At 59.1% G+C, this 15,147-nt stretch overlaps 1 protein-coding gene across 2 annotated transcripts; it reads right to left on the reverse strand.

The window, feature by feature from the left end:
• Nucleotides 1-1,729: 1,729 nt before the first annotated feature.
• Nucleotides 1,730-14,223, reverse strand: SLC6A18 (solute carrier family 6 member 18). Of its 2 annotated transcripts, XM_036310513.1 has the most exons (12): nucleotides 13,999-14,223; nucleotides 11,996-12,136; nucleotides 11,341-11,478; nucleotides 10,598-10,779; nucleotides 8,977-9,087; nucleotides 7,967-8,079; nucleotides 7,018-7,146; nucleotides 5,669-5,825; nucleotides 5,111-5,315; nucleotides 4,626-4,785; nucleotides 3,105-3,267; nucleotides 1,730-2,005 (listed from the first exon to the last, which is right to left on the reverse strand). In XM_036310513.1, exons 1-12 carry the CDS (start codon nucleotides 14,156-14,158, stop codon nucleotides 1,799-1,801), a joined length of 1,866 nt encoding a protein of 621 aa, XP_036166406.1. In that variant the 5' UTR covers nucleotides 14,159-14,223; the 3' UTR covers nucleotides 1,730-1,798. The 2 variants fall into 2 exon arrangements, with proteins under 2 accessions (XP_036166406.1, XP_036166407.1); XM_036310514.1 differs by lacking the exon at nucleotides 8,977-9,087.
• Between the last annotated feature and the right edge of the window lie 924 nt (nucleotides 14,224-15,147).

Below are 15,147 nucleotides of genomic sequence, written 5' to 3' on the forward strand. Positions count from 1 at the left end.
GTGCCTGCATCCCACAGATGTGTGTGGAGCAAGTGGAGTGAAGCTGTGAAAAGGAGCAACCAGGATGCAAGAGTGAAAGCAGATGATGCTCCAGGACCCCCCCAGGGCTCAGTGGTTATACCCCAGTCCCATGACCCTGCCCCTCCCTTGCCCGTGTGCATGCCTGGCTGTGAAGGACACTACAGAGCGAAGGGGTCCCAAACCTGGGTGGGCTCAGAACGCCCCGGCGCTGTGAGGGGCAGAATAATGACCCCCAATGTGGCCCACGCCCTAATCCCGAAACCTGCAGGGATATTAGGTAACTAATCATAGGACTGAAATGGGAAATGATTCTGGATTATCTAGGAGAACCAATGTGATCACAGAGTCCCTAAAAGGCTGAGACAGTGTCAGAGAGATGCCACCGGAGAAAGACTCTGGCCATGACTGGCTTTTCGACAGAGGAAGGGGCAAGGGTCAGGACTCGCCCAACTGTGGGGCTTACCACACACTTTGGGGTACCCTTGAATTCAGTCTATTTTCACACCCAGCTGCCCTTGGGCATCAGTCCTTCATGTTCTGTTTGCCCGGTCTGGGCTGGCTGTGGGCACAGATGGCTCCCAACAGAGGCCTGGCCTGGGCTGTGTATAACCTGCCGTAACACTTGCTGTCTGGGGCTTTTCAGCACCCTGGACAGTGTTAGCCCAACTGGGGATTGGTTCAAAAGGCGCTTAGGCGTGAGCGGGGTCCTCATGGGGGCTGTTCCCAGCAGCATGTAGCCAAGGACATGATGGTCTCGGGTGGCAGGTCAGAAACAAGCCTGTGTGTCAGGGCTCAGCTCCTGGACCTGACACCTGGCTCCGTACCGGTGGAGAGGAAAGAGGGAGGGAGGGCGGGCGGGCGGGCAGGTGAGGAGCTGGGCAAGAGGCACTGTGCTGAGGGCTCTAGTGCAGGCAGGTCCTGGCTGTGGGCTGCAGGAGGGCTTGGTGCCTGGCGCCACCAGCACTGGCACCGGCACAGAGGAGTGACGGGGAGCGAGGGGAGCAACTGGGAGTGATGTTGCCTGCCCTGGAGACAGTGGGAACCTGAATGATAATCAGCCTTTCTGTACCTTCTTGACACACATTTTAGTCTGAGAAAGTTTTAAAAGGACTAAAGGCAGTGTTTCTGATAAAACCTCAGGAGCAGCCAGGCAGCCCCAGCTCCCTGGCAGGGCTCACTTCTCCCTCGAGGAGGATCCGTCCTTGGGTCCTGGGGAGGCCATGGGTTCCCTGGGACGATTCTCCATATCAGGCTGCCCACCTCGCCTGAGACAAACCCGTGTCCTGCTGCCTGCATGGTTCCCTTCGCCTGCATGGCCATGGCAGACGGTCCCCATGACCTGAGTGCGCTAGGTGCAGGGGCTGCTGCAGGCAGGGACTCATTCACTTCGCCTTGGAGATCAGCCTGAAATTCCCACCACCCACGTGGCGCAAGACCAGTGCAAAGGTTGTGGATGTGGCTTCCTCAGGACACCCTCCTCTGGCCTGCTTGGCAGCAGGGCCTCCCTGCCACTTTGCCCATGGATCTGCCAGGTGCATCCTATGGTCACCCAGACAGTGCTGCGCAGGACCCCAGCCCGCAGGGCCCCAGGCACCAGGTGCCGGGCTTTCTCCCATATGGCGAACAGCATGGACGGTAATGTCTAAGCTGGGCTGCGTGCTGAGAGGGTCAGAGGCGTGAGAGTGTCTGGAAGCAATAACCACAGGTCTCGGGGTCGGTGAGTATAATGGGTCGGGTGATCTGTGAGTGAGGGCGTACAGTCCAGGACCTCCCGCCCTCAGCGGACCTCGCTGTCGGAGACCTTGCTGTCCTGCAGCTTTAGGCACATGTTCTGCTGCACATTCTCCTGCTTCCGCCTGCGCCAGATGGGCAGCTGGGCCATCGCAACTCCCGGGACCAACAGTGCGGGCAAGAAGGACAGGAGCCCACAGATGGCCTGCACCCAGCCCGGGTAGGACTTCTCCTGCCGCGAGGGGAACTGCTTCTGCAGAGACACAAGGCCACAGGGTGAGTGTCCAAGGGAGGGGGCAGCGTCCCCCCCGACCCACCACCGGGGCAGAGCGAGGCTGACCCGCAGCCAAGTGAATGTGGTGGGTGGGCAGCTTCCCCCAATCTCTTCCTGAAATGAAGCAGCAGGTTAGTTCATTCCAGGTGGATGAATGGAAAAGACACGGGGCCAGGGGCTGCTCCCTGAGCAGTGAGGGCACAGGGGGATGAAGGCTTAGGACAGGACGTGGGCCGAGCCTCCTGTGGGGGCTGGTCTCTGAGAGACAGGCCACGAACCTAAGGGGCTGTGTTCTAAAAAGAGCCACCCTGTGCACCTGAGGGAACCCACCATCACGAGGTTGCCTCGGCCTGACCCATGGGGCATCATTAGGCCCTGGGACCCCCTCTGTCCCCTCTGTTGGGGAACGAGACAACACACCGACTTCAGGTCCTTCCTTTGAGGTTCACAAGGCACTACTGTATGAACCTAATAGGATAATGTTCACAAAAATTCTTTGAGAAACAGATCCATGCCTCCTTCTGCCCATGATGTACTGGGCAGCTCCCCCCTCCACAGGGGGATTTGGATGGAATTGCTTCCATGCTCCCACAGGGGCACAGTGAGGTTCAGAGTGGCTAGACGGGGTGGCAGGTCAGCCGGGTCACATGGCTCAGCCCTCAGACAGGGCTTGGTGGCAGTTCAGTGACACCTGCTACATGCACCTTCTCTCATCTCAGACAAGGAGTGGGCAGTGTGAGGAGCTTGTCCCCACAGCACTTGGGATGTGCGGCTGGAGGCTACACCTCTGTGTGCGGGGCTAAGGGGGGGACCTGTGATGTCACCAGAGCCTGGAAATTGCTTGTCCTCCTGCTACTGGCTGAGGCTGTCCGGGCTGCCTGCGTCACCTCTGATGCTCCAGGACACTCTCGGGGCCTCCTGACCTCAGATGACACAGCAAAGGCAGCCCACAGGGTCACTTAGGGTACACTTGTCCACCATGAATGTCATCTGGGCTTGGGAGCACCAGAGCCGGGCCGGGCCAGGCCAGGCCCGAGGCAGATCCCAGGGTCCCTGGGGCCCCATCCGAAGGACCTACGTATTGGGGGTTCCAGGCCTTGTAGCTCAGTGTTGTCCAGACCAGGAAGATAATATAAGCCACGAAGATGGTCAGCAGCAGCAGGGGGCTGATGACCTTCCAGGTCACACGCCAGTAGAGGCCAGGCCGCCTCCCGGTCATCCATTCAATGTCGTCACAGAACCTGCCAGAGACATTGGGCTTAGGTTCCCCCACCGGGCCCCATGTCTGCAAGCCCACATGCTCCGCCAGCAGCTTCATCCAGTGTCACCAAGATGTGGCCTGAGGGGCTGTCCCCCACTCCATGCCATCCTTTGCCCCCATGGCTTCCTGAGTAGCCACCCGACGGGCAGCCCTCTCAGATCCTGATGAGGACTCAACTCTCGTCGATAAGTGGAAATGTCCAGAGCGAGGTCAGTCCGGCCGAGGAAGGGGACTGGGCAGGGGATGCTTGAGGGGCTCCTGGCCTGTGCCAGTCAGCAAGGAGGAGGTCAGCCCAGCCCCAGCCTGGCCCCTGGGTGAGGTGCCTCTGGGCAGGAACTGTGAGTTCCACCCCTGGGAGGCTCAGCTGCTGGGTGAGAAGCAGCAAAGCTCCTGCCAGCCCAGCTGTGAGAAGGAAGCAGGTGCCTGACCTGGTGCCCTCAGTGCCCAGGGTGGAGAAGGGACCTGGACAGCATTGACCCTGAATGTACAGCAACTGCATCGAGAAGCCAATGGAAGGGCAGGACCCCCTGAGGCCCTCCCTCTGCTTGCTCCCTCCAGCCCAGCTCCACTCCAGGTGTTTCCCAAGATCCCACAGCTGGCTGAAGTCCAGGGCTCAGTGTTCATCCCACATTACCAGGTCAGGCCCCTGCCAGACAGCTGCCTCTCACTTGCTCCTCTCCAGGTGGGCAGTGTCTCACCTCGGGACAAGCACGCTGGCCCCTGTGCCCACAGAGCGGGGGGAAGGCCCTGGATTTGTGACTTCCAATATTCCTTGGAACCAAGGACAGAGAGTACAACCTCTAGGGCCACTCGGGCAAGGCTGTGGTCAGGGGTGGCAGGTGTGAGTGCAGGTCTGAGTGTGTGTGTGTGGCAGGTGCAAGTTACAGGTGCGAATGCAGGTGTGAGTCCAGGTGAGAGTGAAGATGTGAGTGAAGTTGTGAGTGACAAGTATGCAGCAGGCCTGGGCCAGGTAGAGATGGGTAGGACAGGTGCTAAGCCTTCTCAGAGGCCTCCAGGAGGGCATCTGGGCCTCCTGTGCCCTAGTGTCTACCTATCCTTGTACTTGAGGAGTCTGCCCCATGTGGCTGGAAACTAGCCATTTTGTTTCTTGTCTCCCGATAGTCTGGGAGGCTGGTACAGCCACATGGGTGGGTCCTGTGGGGGCTTCTGTGGATACCTGGGCGACACTCTTGGGAGGGGCCTCAGATGATTCTGTCTCATCCCTGTAGCTGCCCTGGAGACTGGCAGCCACGATGCCCAGACATTCTATACGAGGGATGCTGGGGACAGAGGGGCAGGACCCCAGCCCCAGCCGACGCCAAAGGAAGTGGAACTCACCGTTCCATCCCATAAACATAGACGACGCCGATCACCTCGAAGAAGGCGAAGATGATCAGGTTCAGGGAAGCAGCGTATTTGTCGAAAATCTCGAGCCAGTAGTTCCCGGACTGCAGCGTGAAGCAGGTTGCCACAAGGAAGCAGAGCAGGCAGACCGTCCCTGCGGGCATGCACACTCATGCCTCGCAAGCCGCCCTGCTGCTGCCCGCCCAGCTCTCCCACCCTCCCCCTGTCTGCTTGTCCCCACCGATTCCTGAACTGTGCCCAGAGGGCAGTGTGAGAAGGGATCCCTGCTCCAGCCCTGCTCCGCTCCCCATCATGGCCCTTGGGAGTCAGTATAGGGCCACTGGGACCAGCCCTGAGAGGTGACAAGGCTGACCCCGCCCTCCATGAGACTGACACAGCCCTCGAGCCCTCATGGAGGAGGGTGTCTGGACAGTGGGTAGGAGTGAAGCCAGAGGCAGGTGAACAGCGAGGACACTCACCAGTCAGGATCTCCTTGGGAACCCATCGTGGCAGGACCCCCATATCCAGGAGTGGCGTGATGACACCCTCGATGTTCCCGAACATGGATGACAGTCCCAAGGTGAACAGCATCGCGAAGAAGAGCACGGCCCACGCGGGAGCTCCCGGCATGTGCAGGATGGCCTCCGTAAAGACAATGAAGGCCAGGCCGGTGCCTGAGGCGCTCTGCAAGACACACACAGGCGCCCTGGGACACACGTGCACGGGCTCCCAAGCTTGACACATACACCGACACTCCTCATGCTCAGACACATGCACCAACGTGTCCTGAGCTGTGAGACACATGCCCTGACACCCTCCTGGCCTCGGGTGAGGTGCCTTCAACAGCCTGCAGCCAGCATGTGCCCTGGGACCCGGGCCGCTGGGCTCAGGCGCCATCAGACCACTGCCCCGAGGACCTGCTCATCTCAGCCTGCTGCACGGGCCCCGAGGGTCAGCGGGCCCTGTGCGCAGCTGCCAACTCCTCCACAGCCAGTGACGCCCTCCTCTGGTCAGCAGCAAGGCCAGGCCCTCAGTACCTTATCCAGAAAGTCTTGCAGACGGCAGGACTCCAGATGCAGCTGGGCCAACCTCTCAGGCTGGGTGGCATTCAGGTGTGTGAGGACAGCAGCGTACTCGTCCCTGGAGATGCTCTGGTCTGGGAAATCAAACTCATTGGTGAGGCTGAGGATGTTCCTGCAGGGACAGAGGCGGAGTAAGCGCTCAGCCGGCCCGGCTCCCACAAGTGAACACGCCCAGTAAGGACCACAACCATCCCAGTGAGGGTCAGCCCCTCGGAGCTGCCAGGGTCTCCAGGACACCTGGTGGAGGGCGGGCCTGGAGGGTCCGCTCCCCGGTAGGTACAACTGGCCCTGGGCAGTGGCAGCTCCTTGCCTCCTTCACCTGTGGGTCCCCAGCCGACACTGGGCGCAGGGCTCCCTGAAGGCCCGGGAAGGGTGGGCCAAGCTCGGCTCCTCTAGCCTCACAGTCGGAAGAGCTTCGCACCGCCTCCAGGGCTCCTGACCCAAAGGAGTATCGTAGGTGCTTCTGTATTTTCAAGTTTGCCTGCTTGTTGCAGTTATTTGTAACCTCAGAGTCAGCACCGTGGCCCTTCTGTAGTATCTGAGGACATGTTCAGAGCGGTACGTCCCACCGAGACTGGCCAGGCCCGCACCGCCTTCCTGTCTCACCTCTACTATGGACAGGGTCCTTCTTATAGCCCAGTTAGGGCCACGGTTTTCACATCTTTTGTGCCTTTTGATGGTGATTTTGCTGTTTAAATGTCCCCCAAGGACAGTACTGATGTGTCACTAAATGCAGTGAATAGGACACACCGCCCAGAAGCTCAACCGGCTGACCCCTAGCCCAGTTAATGGATCAACAGCTCGCGTTACCAGGCGGCTCCGGGGAATTACACTGCCCCCCAGGGCACAGGCCCACAGTGCCTCTGGAACCTTCCGCCCCGCCTGGGAGCACTGTCTGTCCTCTTCCTCCCTCTGCAGGCTCAGCCCAGCACCTCAGAACAGTGTCACGTTAGCACCGTGGACATGGCGGAGCACCTTCTGCGGCCCTCAGGGGCGTCCTTCCTGCCTTCCAGCTCCTGGTGCTCTCGGCTTGCAGCCTTTGCTTGTCATCACACGGCCTCTCCCTGTGTGTCTGTCTCATATAAGAACCCTCTCCTGGATTCGGGGCACCCTATCCAGTACGATCTCATCTTGATCAACACTCTCTGCAAAGACCCTATTTTCAAATCAGGTCACGTTCTATGTTCTGGGTGAACATACCCTTTGGGGGACACTCCCCCTCCTGCCCTAAGGAACGGGGAGGTCACTGAGTGGGACCCTAGGGCAGCAGGCCCCATCTGGTGGCCCCAGGACACTATGCTCACCTGTCCAAGCAGTGCCCGTAGTCATTGGCCGCCTTGAACCCCAAGACAGAGAAGACAGCAATGGAGGCGTAGAGGGAGGTCATGCTGTTGATCAGGGCGATGGTCACTGCGTCCTTCTCGCAGTCGTTCCTGAGCAGATGGAGCGCCTGGCTGTGGTTAGGCCCTCGGGGAGGACACTCAGAGGGAGCATGCTGCCTCAGCACCCCATCTGAATGCCCCCACACTGTTCCTGGGCCCTCCTGTGCGTGACCCAGAAACTCTGCACTGTTCCTGGTGCTCTCAGGACAGCCTTGGCCCCTCCCGCCCACCCCTCCTCACCAGCCCCTCCTGCCTCCAGGCTGCTGAGGTGGGTGAACTAACTGCACATGAGCTACTGGGGTGAGAGGTGAGACAGTAACTTGTCAACACGGCCAGGGCCCAGCTGGCCTTGGCCTCCGCCCCCTGCCCCTGCCCGCTCTGAGGGGCGGGAACACTGACACCACAGGAATTCGGTTTAGGGGTGTCACAGGGCCTCCACTGTGTAGTTTACGATGCTGTGGTTGTAACGGGAGTACCAGGTGGCTGTGGCTCCTTGCAGAGCGGAGGCCGAGTCTGCTTTAGTGACTACAGAGGCGACACGTGTGGCATCTCTGCTCCACGACCTCGGGAGCCACACACATGGTCTGTGTTGGTGTGCCCGACCCAGTTATGGCCTTGTTCCTGGGTTTGGTTATCTGGGCTCTCTTCCAGCAGCGGCTCCGGAACGTGCGGGCGGCTGCCTGGAGGCCCTGACCTCTGGCCCCAGGGATGACTCAGTAATTGCTGGAATGCCCAGAATCTGGTCTCATCTCATGTTCACCTTTGCTTGCCCTCTGTCCCAGGCAGGAAGCCCCATAAAGATGTGCTTAGTGAGACAGGCCCGGCACCTCGGCACCTCGATTGGAAGGGACCCACCCGAGCCCGGCCCTACCTGGGCGGGTTGTAACTCGCTAACGCGATGTGTCCTCCGAAGGCCAAGGACAGAGAGAAGAATATCTGGGTGGCTGCGTCCAGCCACACCCGGGGGCTCTGGAGGGTCTGCATCTGGAGGGAGATGGGAGGCCCCTGTGCAACAGGCTAACCTCACCTGCCCCACGCCTGCTGTCCCAGGGCTTGCCCAGGACTTCCTCTGGGCAGCGGTCATGAATGGTGTCACCTGCTGAGGCCCAGGGGCAGTTGAGGACCATGCAGGAGGGAGTGTGCTTGGAAGGGCCGCTTGCAAACTCGGCCTCCCGTCCTGTGACGTGTCAAAGAGCCCACAGCTCCCGTCCACATGGGACACCTGGGTGCTGAGAACTTGGCTGCAGACCCTCTCAGGCTGGAAATGGGTCTGAGCGACTTGAACCTGGGTGTGCTGATCTGCTCCTCTCAGACCTGGTGGATTTGAGTGACTTGAAGTCTCCCACCTGCAGGGGGGTGGTGGGGTCGGGGAGCAAACACACTTCCACACAAATGTCCCCTCCCCTACCCTTCCCCTGGGGCAGGCACTGCCTGGGGAGCCTGGGGCATGTGGTGCAGCCCTGGGAAGCTCCCAGGGGCTGCTGGGATCTGGAGAGCATGGAATGTCTAGAAGGGCTGTGGGCTCTAGTGGGCAGGCCCCTTGGTCCCGTGGCTCCTTGCCTGGTGGGGCTGTGAAGCTAGACAAGGTTCTCAGAGGTGTGGGATCCAGGGCACTAGGGATGGGACAGCAGGTGCCCAGCCAGCCTCTCCCCTGAACCCAACATTCTGCAAGCACCAAAGTCCGCATGCCCCAAACCGTGTCCTCCTCCTGCTTCCTTCACTCTGACCCTGACCTCCTTCCCGAGGCCCACGCTCCCCTCCTCCTCCTCCTCCTCCTCCTCACCCCACGAGGCCAGGGGGTGGGATGAGTTGGGCTGGGCTTGGCTGTGGCCCTACTTGTGTGCTCCCTGGTGCCTGGACTTCCATTTGAGACCCACTTACGTTGGGAGTGAACAGGTAGATTAACCCTTCCGTGGCACCGGGCAGGGTGAGTCCTCTGATAAGGAAAATGGTCAGGACCAGGTAGGGGAACAAGGCTGTGAAGTAAATTACCTGAAAGAAAGACCAGATTGTGAGACTTTTCAATGGTATCTGTTCTGCTTGAAAATCTTTAGAGAGGCAGGTCTGCTGGGGAAACGCCTCAGCGGCCAGTGGCCCGTCATTCATCTGGGCCCGGTCAGGTCAGGGCGGAGGGCACTGGGGAGGTGGTGGGTGGGATCCGGTCAAGCTTGGAGGGGTCGGAGCTCACTGTGGTGGTCACAGTGGACTCACATAGGTGTTTGTGCCTGTGGGTCAGCTGAGGGAAGCACTGACTTCCTGTGCGGCGGCCTCCCTCTTGTCACACTGCGGGCATTGAGTTCTCGCTTCACCTCTTCCCACCCGACCCCCTGCCTGGCCACTCTCAGGTCCTCGGGGTCCCACTCTTGCCCACACCCTCTCCCACATGGCACCCACTCTCAGCCCGGTTTGGGCAGGAGTCTGCACACACGGTGTCGATGCAAAATAAATCTCTTTTCTCACTGCCCCCCAGACTGACTTTGGCGGTCACCCTGGCACATCGTTAGGGACTTTCATAACTGGGCCGTCTGGAGTAGCTGGCTGGTTTGTTGGGCCTCACAGCTGCTCCGCCACCCTCAGTAACTCCAGTCCTCTCAAGTGTGGAGACCCTCATGTGAGAGGAGCTGTGACGCCCACTGAGGAGCATCCAGGTGCACACGTGGGTGGGTCTGTGCAAGAGCCGCACAGCCACAACCAGGAGCCGGGGTCTGCAGGTGCCTGGACCTGCACGGAGTGACTTAAAAAGATAGGTATGGCCCTGGCTGATATGGCTCAGTTAGTTGAAGCAACGTCCTGCACACCAAAGGGTCAGAAGTTCAAGTCCCAGTCAGGGCACATACCTAGGTTATGAGTTCAATCCCCGCTCAGGGATTGTGTGTGAGGCAGCCAGTGGATGTTTTTTCTCTTATGTCAATGTTTCTCTTTCTCTCCCTCTCTTCCTCTCTCTTTGGAATCAATTAAAAATATCCTCAGGTGAGGATTAAAGGGTGGGGGTGGGGGGAAATACTCAAAAAAGAAAGAAAAAGAAACAAAGAGCAGACCTAACAAGTTCAAAACAAACACAAGTGACAGACTTCTATGAACCAGATCAATAATTGCATTAAATGTAAGCGGTCTGAACACCCTACACAAAAGGCAGGGATCATCAGATTAGATTGGGGGAAAAGGAAGACCAACTGCATGCTGTCGAGGACAAGAAACGCACTTTAAACAGAGGTTCCAATAGGCTAAAAGAAGCAGAATGGAAAAACATAGGATGTCAACATGGTCAGAGAGGCTGGGTGGCTATGTTAATATCTTAATTGACTTCAGAGCAAAGTCTATGACTAGGGTAAGGACGGTCACTCTGTAAGGATAAAGGCATCGATTCTCCAAGGAAATATGACAGTCTTGATGCCCAAGCCTCTCCCAGCAGAGCCTCTAAACCCACTCTGACGGCAGTGGGGGGAGGGGGGCTCTGCACCTGGAGGGAGTGAGGGAGAGGGTCTGCCCCGCAGGCTCTCACCTTTCCGGTGGATTCGATGCCTCTAATGACACACAGGTATAGGACTGCCCAGCAGGCCGCCAAGCAGACCAGCAGCCGCCACTGGATGGAGCCGCTGTAGTCGATGTCGGCCGTGATGTTCAGCGTCTGCCGGTACCAGAAGTAGCTGACGGAGCTGCTGCCCTGGCACTCCTCTACAAATCCTGAAACCAGGAGGTCTGGTCACGGGGCTGGCCTCGGGGCTCAGGTGGGATTTGGGCTTTGCAATCCTCCGCCCAGGAATGAGACTGTGCATAATGCACCCTGGACCAGTGCCCTCCGCTGCCCAGGGTGCCCAGCATGGCCAATGGGGTGGACACAGGGAGCCTCCAGGCCTGACTTACCATCAGGCACCCAGGGTCAGCATTGTTCAGAATGAGTGAAATGCAAGCTCATACCAACCAGAGGTGGGAGGGGAGAATGTGAGCAAACAGCTGAAAACAATGACCGTTTCCCACGTGGCCGAGATCTAGTCAGATCCAGCACCAGACTGGCGTCTGGACCTAACAACCTAATTCAGCCAACGCCGCCATGCCCTGCTCACCCTCTCATCACTGGGCCCAGCGTGTCTGAGCCCACAGCGGAGCGTGTCTGTGGGCCCTTGGGCCCAGCAGTGAGCAGAGACACAGGAGAAGAGAACCGGGGCTCAGATGCGCTATTTCAGGGTGACCATGAGGGGCTCCGCGCGAAGGCAGGGCGTGAACTCCCCTGGTCCCGGGCACTACCTGTCTGGTTGAGGTTCAGCGGGCAGGTGCTCCAGGGCAGCGGGTGCTGGAAGGAGTTGAGGAGGTACCACAGCACCCAGGTCAGGACGGTGTTGTAGTAGAGACTGATCAGGAAGGACGCGGTGAAGCAGCCCAGCCCTGTGGGCACACGACGGACCGTCACCGTCCTCCCTGTTACAGACTGTCTTGACTCACCTTCCGCCATTTCTGCTGCCCCACATCTGGCCGAATCTCCTGGCTGAGGACGCATCATTTTATGAAGCCCTGCTCAGCCCCTTCATCCATGCCCACGAGCTTCCGGGGCACGTGGGCTCAGCGTGTGCACAGGCCCACAGGGCTCAGGACATGGGACAGCCTGCCGCTGCTCCGTGGGGCCAGCCTGTTGCCTCCTTCTCCTGCACCCTGAGCTCACTCCATGCAACACCCTCCACCCAAGTCCGTCCTCAGGGGAACCGAATGGGGCCTCCTCGGAGTGTGCCTAGGGGTGGCTCCCACAGGGACACTGCTGCCGGGGTCTCCCTGCACCTTTACACCAGGTCCCTCCTTTGCCTGCAGGTTCTGAATCACAAGCAAACCCACCACGCCCTTGGAATGGCAGCCCTCACCCTTTCCCTCCCCTGCAGCTGTGGGCGGGGGTCCCAGAAAGGCAGCGTACCGACTCCGCCCAGGTAGGGGGAGATGGCCTTCCACACCCCGACACTGCCTCTGCGCAGGCGCTGGCCAATGGCGAGCTCGATGTGGAACAGCGGGATCCCCTCGAAGGCCAGGGCGATGAGGTAGGGGATGAGGAAGGCCCCTGCAAGGACAGTGCGGTCAGCAGGGCATGGAACCTGGGCAGGACGATCACTGCGGCCTCCCTGAGCGGGGACGGAGCGCACGTGGGGTCCGGTGCTGCTGTCTTAAATCACTTGGCCGCACCCAGCTTGTCAGTGCTTTGGGGGCGCTTTCATCAGCAAATGGGCTGTTCTGTTCCTACTGAGACCCTGTGACCCCTGGTGACCGGCTCCCTCGGGACGTGGAGCTGCCCCATTCACACAGAATTCTGGGGAAGGTCAGTGCCTCAGATTGTCGCCCAGCTGTGCCCCGTGTCTCTCTGTCCCTCGCCAGCCGTGCAGTGGAAGGAGCGGAACAGAAAGCTTGGTCCTGGTGGCTGAGCCGTGTGAGAGGAGCCCTGGCTTCTCCCAGAGCCACAGACCCGGGCACCCAGCACGATCAGGACCTGCAGCCTCTGCCTGCAAGGCCTGCAGACCGGGCCGGCTCTCCCACCCCAGACCCTGTGGCCTCCCCGGGCTGTTGGGAGAATGGTGTTGTGAGCTTTCCGAGGGGCTTGGGGGAGGCACAGGGTGCTGCCTTGCCCCAAACCCCCATCAAGGTTCTGACACCTCTGGGGGCGAGTGACTGGCAAGTTTCCTCCATCTCGTCTACTTTTCCAAAAATTTCTACATGCCGTGAACCTCCTTATATTCAGAAAAAATAAGCAAACTTTACAGAAGTGTTACCCTCATAACCAGGCAAGCCACGTCAAGCAGTGCCTTTGTCCTCTGCTCTGCAGAGCGGGGCCACGGAGCTCCCACAGAGCCCAGGCCTTCCTGCCCGTTTCCCTCAGACTCAGCCCTGTCCTCTGGCTCCCGTGGCCCCCAGGACAGCCACCTGCTTGCCCTGGGAGTGGGAAAGGATGGCTCCTGACCAGAAAGCATGGGGGGAGAGCTCACCCACCCGCCCACCCAGACTTTCCTTCAACCCTCGCTTCCGAGGCAGGAAGGGCCGGAGGAATTGCCCAAAGAAATGCTCCCCACATTTCCAACCAGAGGTCTCCTGGGGCCTGGTGATCACCTCGAGGGACCCTCTGGGAGCCCTCAAGTCCCTCAGGAGCAGAGGTGCCTGGAAGGCAAGTGGACCTGGCACGGAGGCAAGACAACCAGAGGGTGGGGCCCCAGAGAAGAATGAGCCCAGGCTGGGAAGTCCCTGCTCATCATGTTGGGGGACAAAATCTGGAGCTGATCCAGGACGGCTGCCCAGGGTGGTTCGTGCCTGTCCGTGCCCTCAAGTCCTCACGCCCGTTCACGCTGCGCCAAGAGAGGCAAGCTCATGGCTTTAGTCATGTCCTTCTATCAATAAAATGACTCTACTGCCCTGGCTGGTAGCTTAACTGATTACAGCATCGTCCGGATATGCCAATTTTTCAGGCTTGATCCCCAGTCAGGGCACATACAAGAATCAACCAATGAGTGCCTAAATAATGCAACAACAACCCCGCCCGCTTCCTTTCTCTAAAAATCAATTTAAAAAAAAGAGAGAGACTCTAACAGGCTGCATTTCCCCATAGACCCGCAGCCTCCTGTGGAGACCTGCTGTCTTAGGAATGCTCGAAGCCCAACCTCTTTCAAAGAGAGCAAGGAGCTGACAGCGCAAAGACTCAGGAACCAAAGGCCTGGCAAGCCTGACACAGGGGCAACCCCAAGGCAAGGCTGGGCAGGAGCAGCGTTGGGAGGGTTCGCCTGGGTCCCAAGAGCTCTGATGCCCTCAGACGGTTTCTCCCTGCGCCATGGCGTAGCGCTCTTCCCGGAAGGACCACTCCCACCCGGCAGGAACCAGTGATGACCCAGGCCGAGGTGCGACCATTCCCCTTCTCCTGTCTGAGGATGCGGCCAGGCTCACCTCCCCCGTGGCTCTGGCACAGGTACGGGAACCTCCAGATGTTGCCCAGGCCCACGGCAAACCCCACACAGCTCAGGAGATACTGGGGCTTGTTGTCCCACTTGGGCCTCTCATCCTCGCTGCCGTCCCCCGGTGGGTCTGGTCCCGGCGCGCTCGCCATGCCTGGTCTCTGGAACCCTGGAGACTCAATGCTCAAGCCTCGGCTGGGCCTTGAAGCAAGGAGCAGTCTCCCCTTCAGGTGTATTTTTTTTGTTATTTAAAGGAAAACTGTAGATCCAGTTAATTGCTAACTCAGCCAGGCCCTGCTCTGGCACGCAGCCCCTCCTTGGCCCCCTCCCATCTCGACAGCCCGCAGGTGCCACCACCAATGAACCATTTCCAACAAGGGCCCCTGTTCCCTGCGGGGACACTCAGGGGCCCCAAGACTGGGGCACACTTGGCTATCTTGATTGTGAGATAATCGTCTAAGAAATACTACAGAGAGCCATGCACCCAGTTCCCCCAATGGCAACATCTTGCAAATATCTTGTCAACATCACAATGGGATGTTGATGTCCATATGTCAGCTCAGCACCTGCCCATCACCAGAGGGTCCCTCCTGTCTCTTTTTCTTTCTTTTTTAAAATATATTTTTATTGATTTCAGAGAGGAAGGGAGAGGACGAAAGAGAAACATCAATGATAAGAGAGAATCATTGATTGGCTGCCGCCCTCACACCACCCAGTGGGGATCGAGCCTGCAACCCGGGCATGCGCCCCCAACTGGAATCAAACCTGGGACCCTTCAGTCCGCAGGTCAACGCTCCATCCACTGAACAAACCAGCTAGGGCACCTCTTGTCTCTTCTTATGGACACACCAACCATCCTTCCACTTCTACCCTCTCCCTAACCCCTGACACCTCTAATCTATAGTTGTCATTTCAACAATGTTATATAAATGGAATCACACAGTGGTGACCTTTGGGGTCAGGGCTGGGGTTGGGGTAGGATGGGCTTCCTCCTCTTAGCCCTGCAGCTTCCCCCCACGCTCAGCACCCAGTGCCACCCTCAACATCCACTGCTGTCCTCAGGCAGCAGGTGGGCAGGGTGACACCCACTGCACACAGGGCCACCCCACCCACCACACCTGTGCTCCGTGGACACCAGGCC

This window comes from Myotis myotis, unplaced genomic scaffold (genome assembly GCF_014108235.1).
Source record: "Myotis myotis isolate mMyoMyo1 unplaced genomic scaffold, mMyoMyo1.p scaffold_m19_p_5, whole genome shotgun sequence".
In the NCBI taxonomy this organism is placed as follows: Eukaryota; Metazoa; Chordata; class Mammalia; order Chiroptera; family Vespertilionidae; genus Myotis; species Myotis myotis.

Coding starts and splice junctions, on each gene's coding strand:
- SLC6A18 (XM_036310513.1), bottom strand. CDS start 14,158: ATGGCGAGCGCGCCGGGACCAGACCCACCGGGGGACGGCAGCGAGGAT. Junction 8,080..8,976: donor TCTACCTGTTCACTCCCAAC/GTAAGTGGGTCT, acceptor ATCTCCCTCCAG/ATGCAGACCCTCCAGAGCCC. Junction 5,826..7,017: donor TACGGGCACTGCTTGGACAG/GTGAGCATAGTG, acceptor CTGTCCCTGCAG/GAACATCCTCAGCCTCACCA.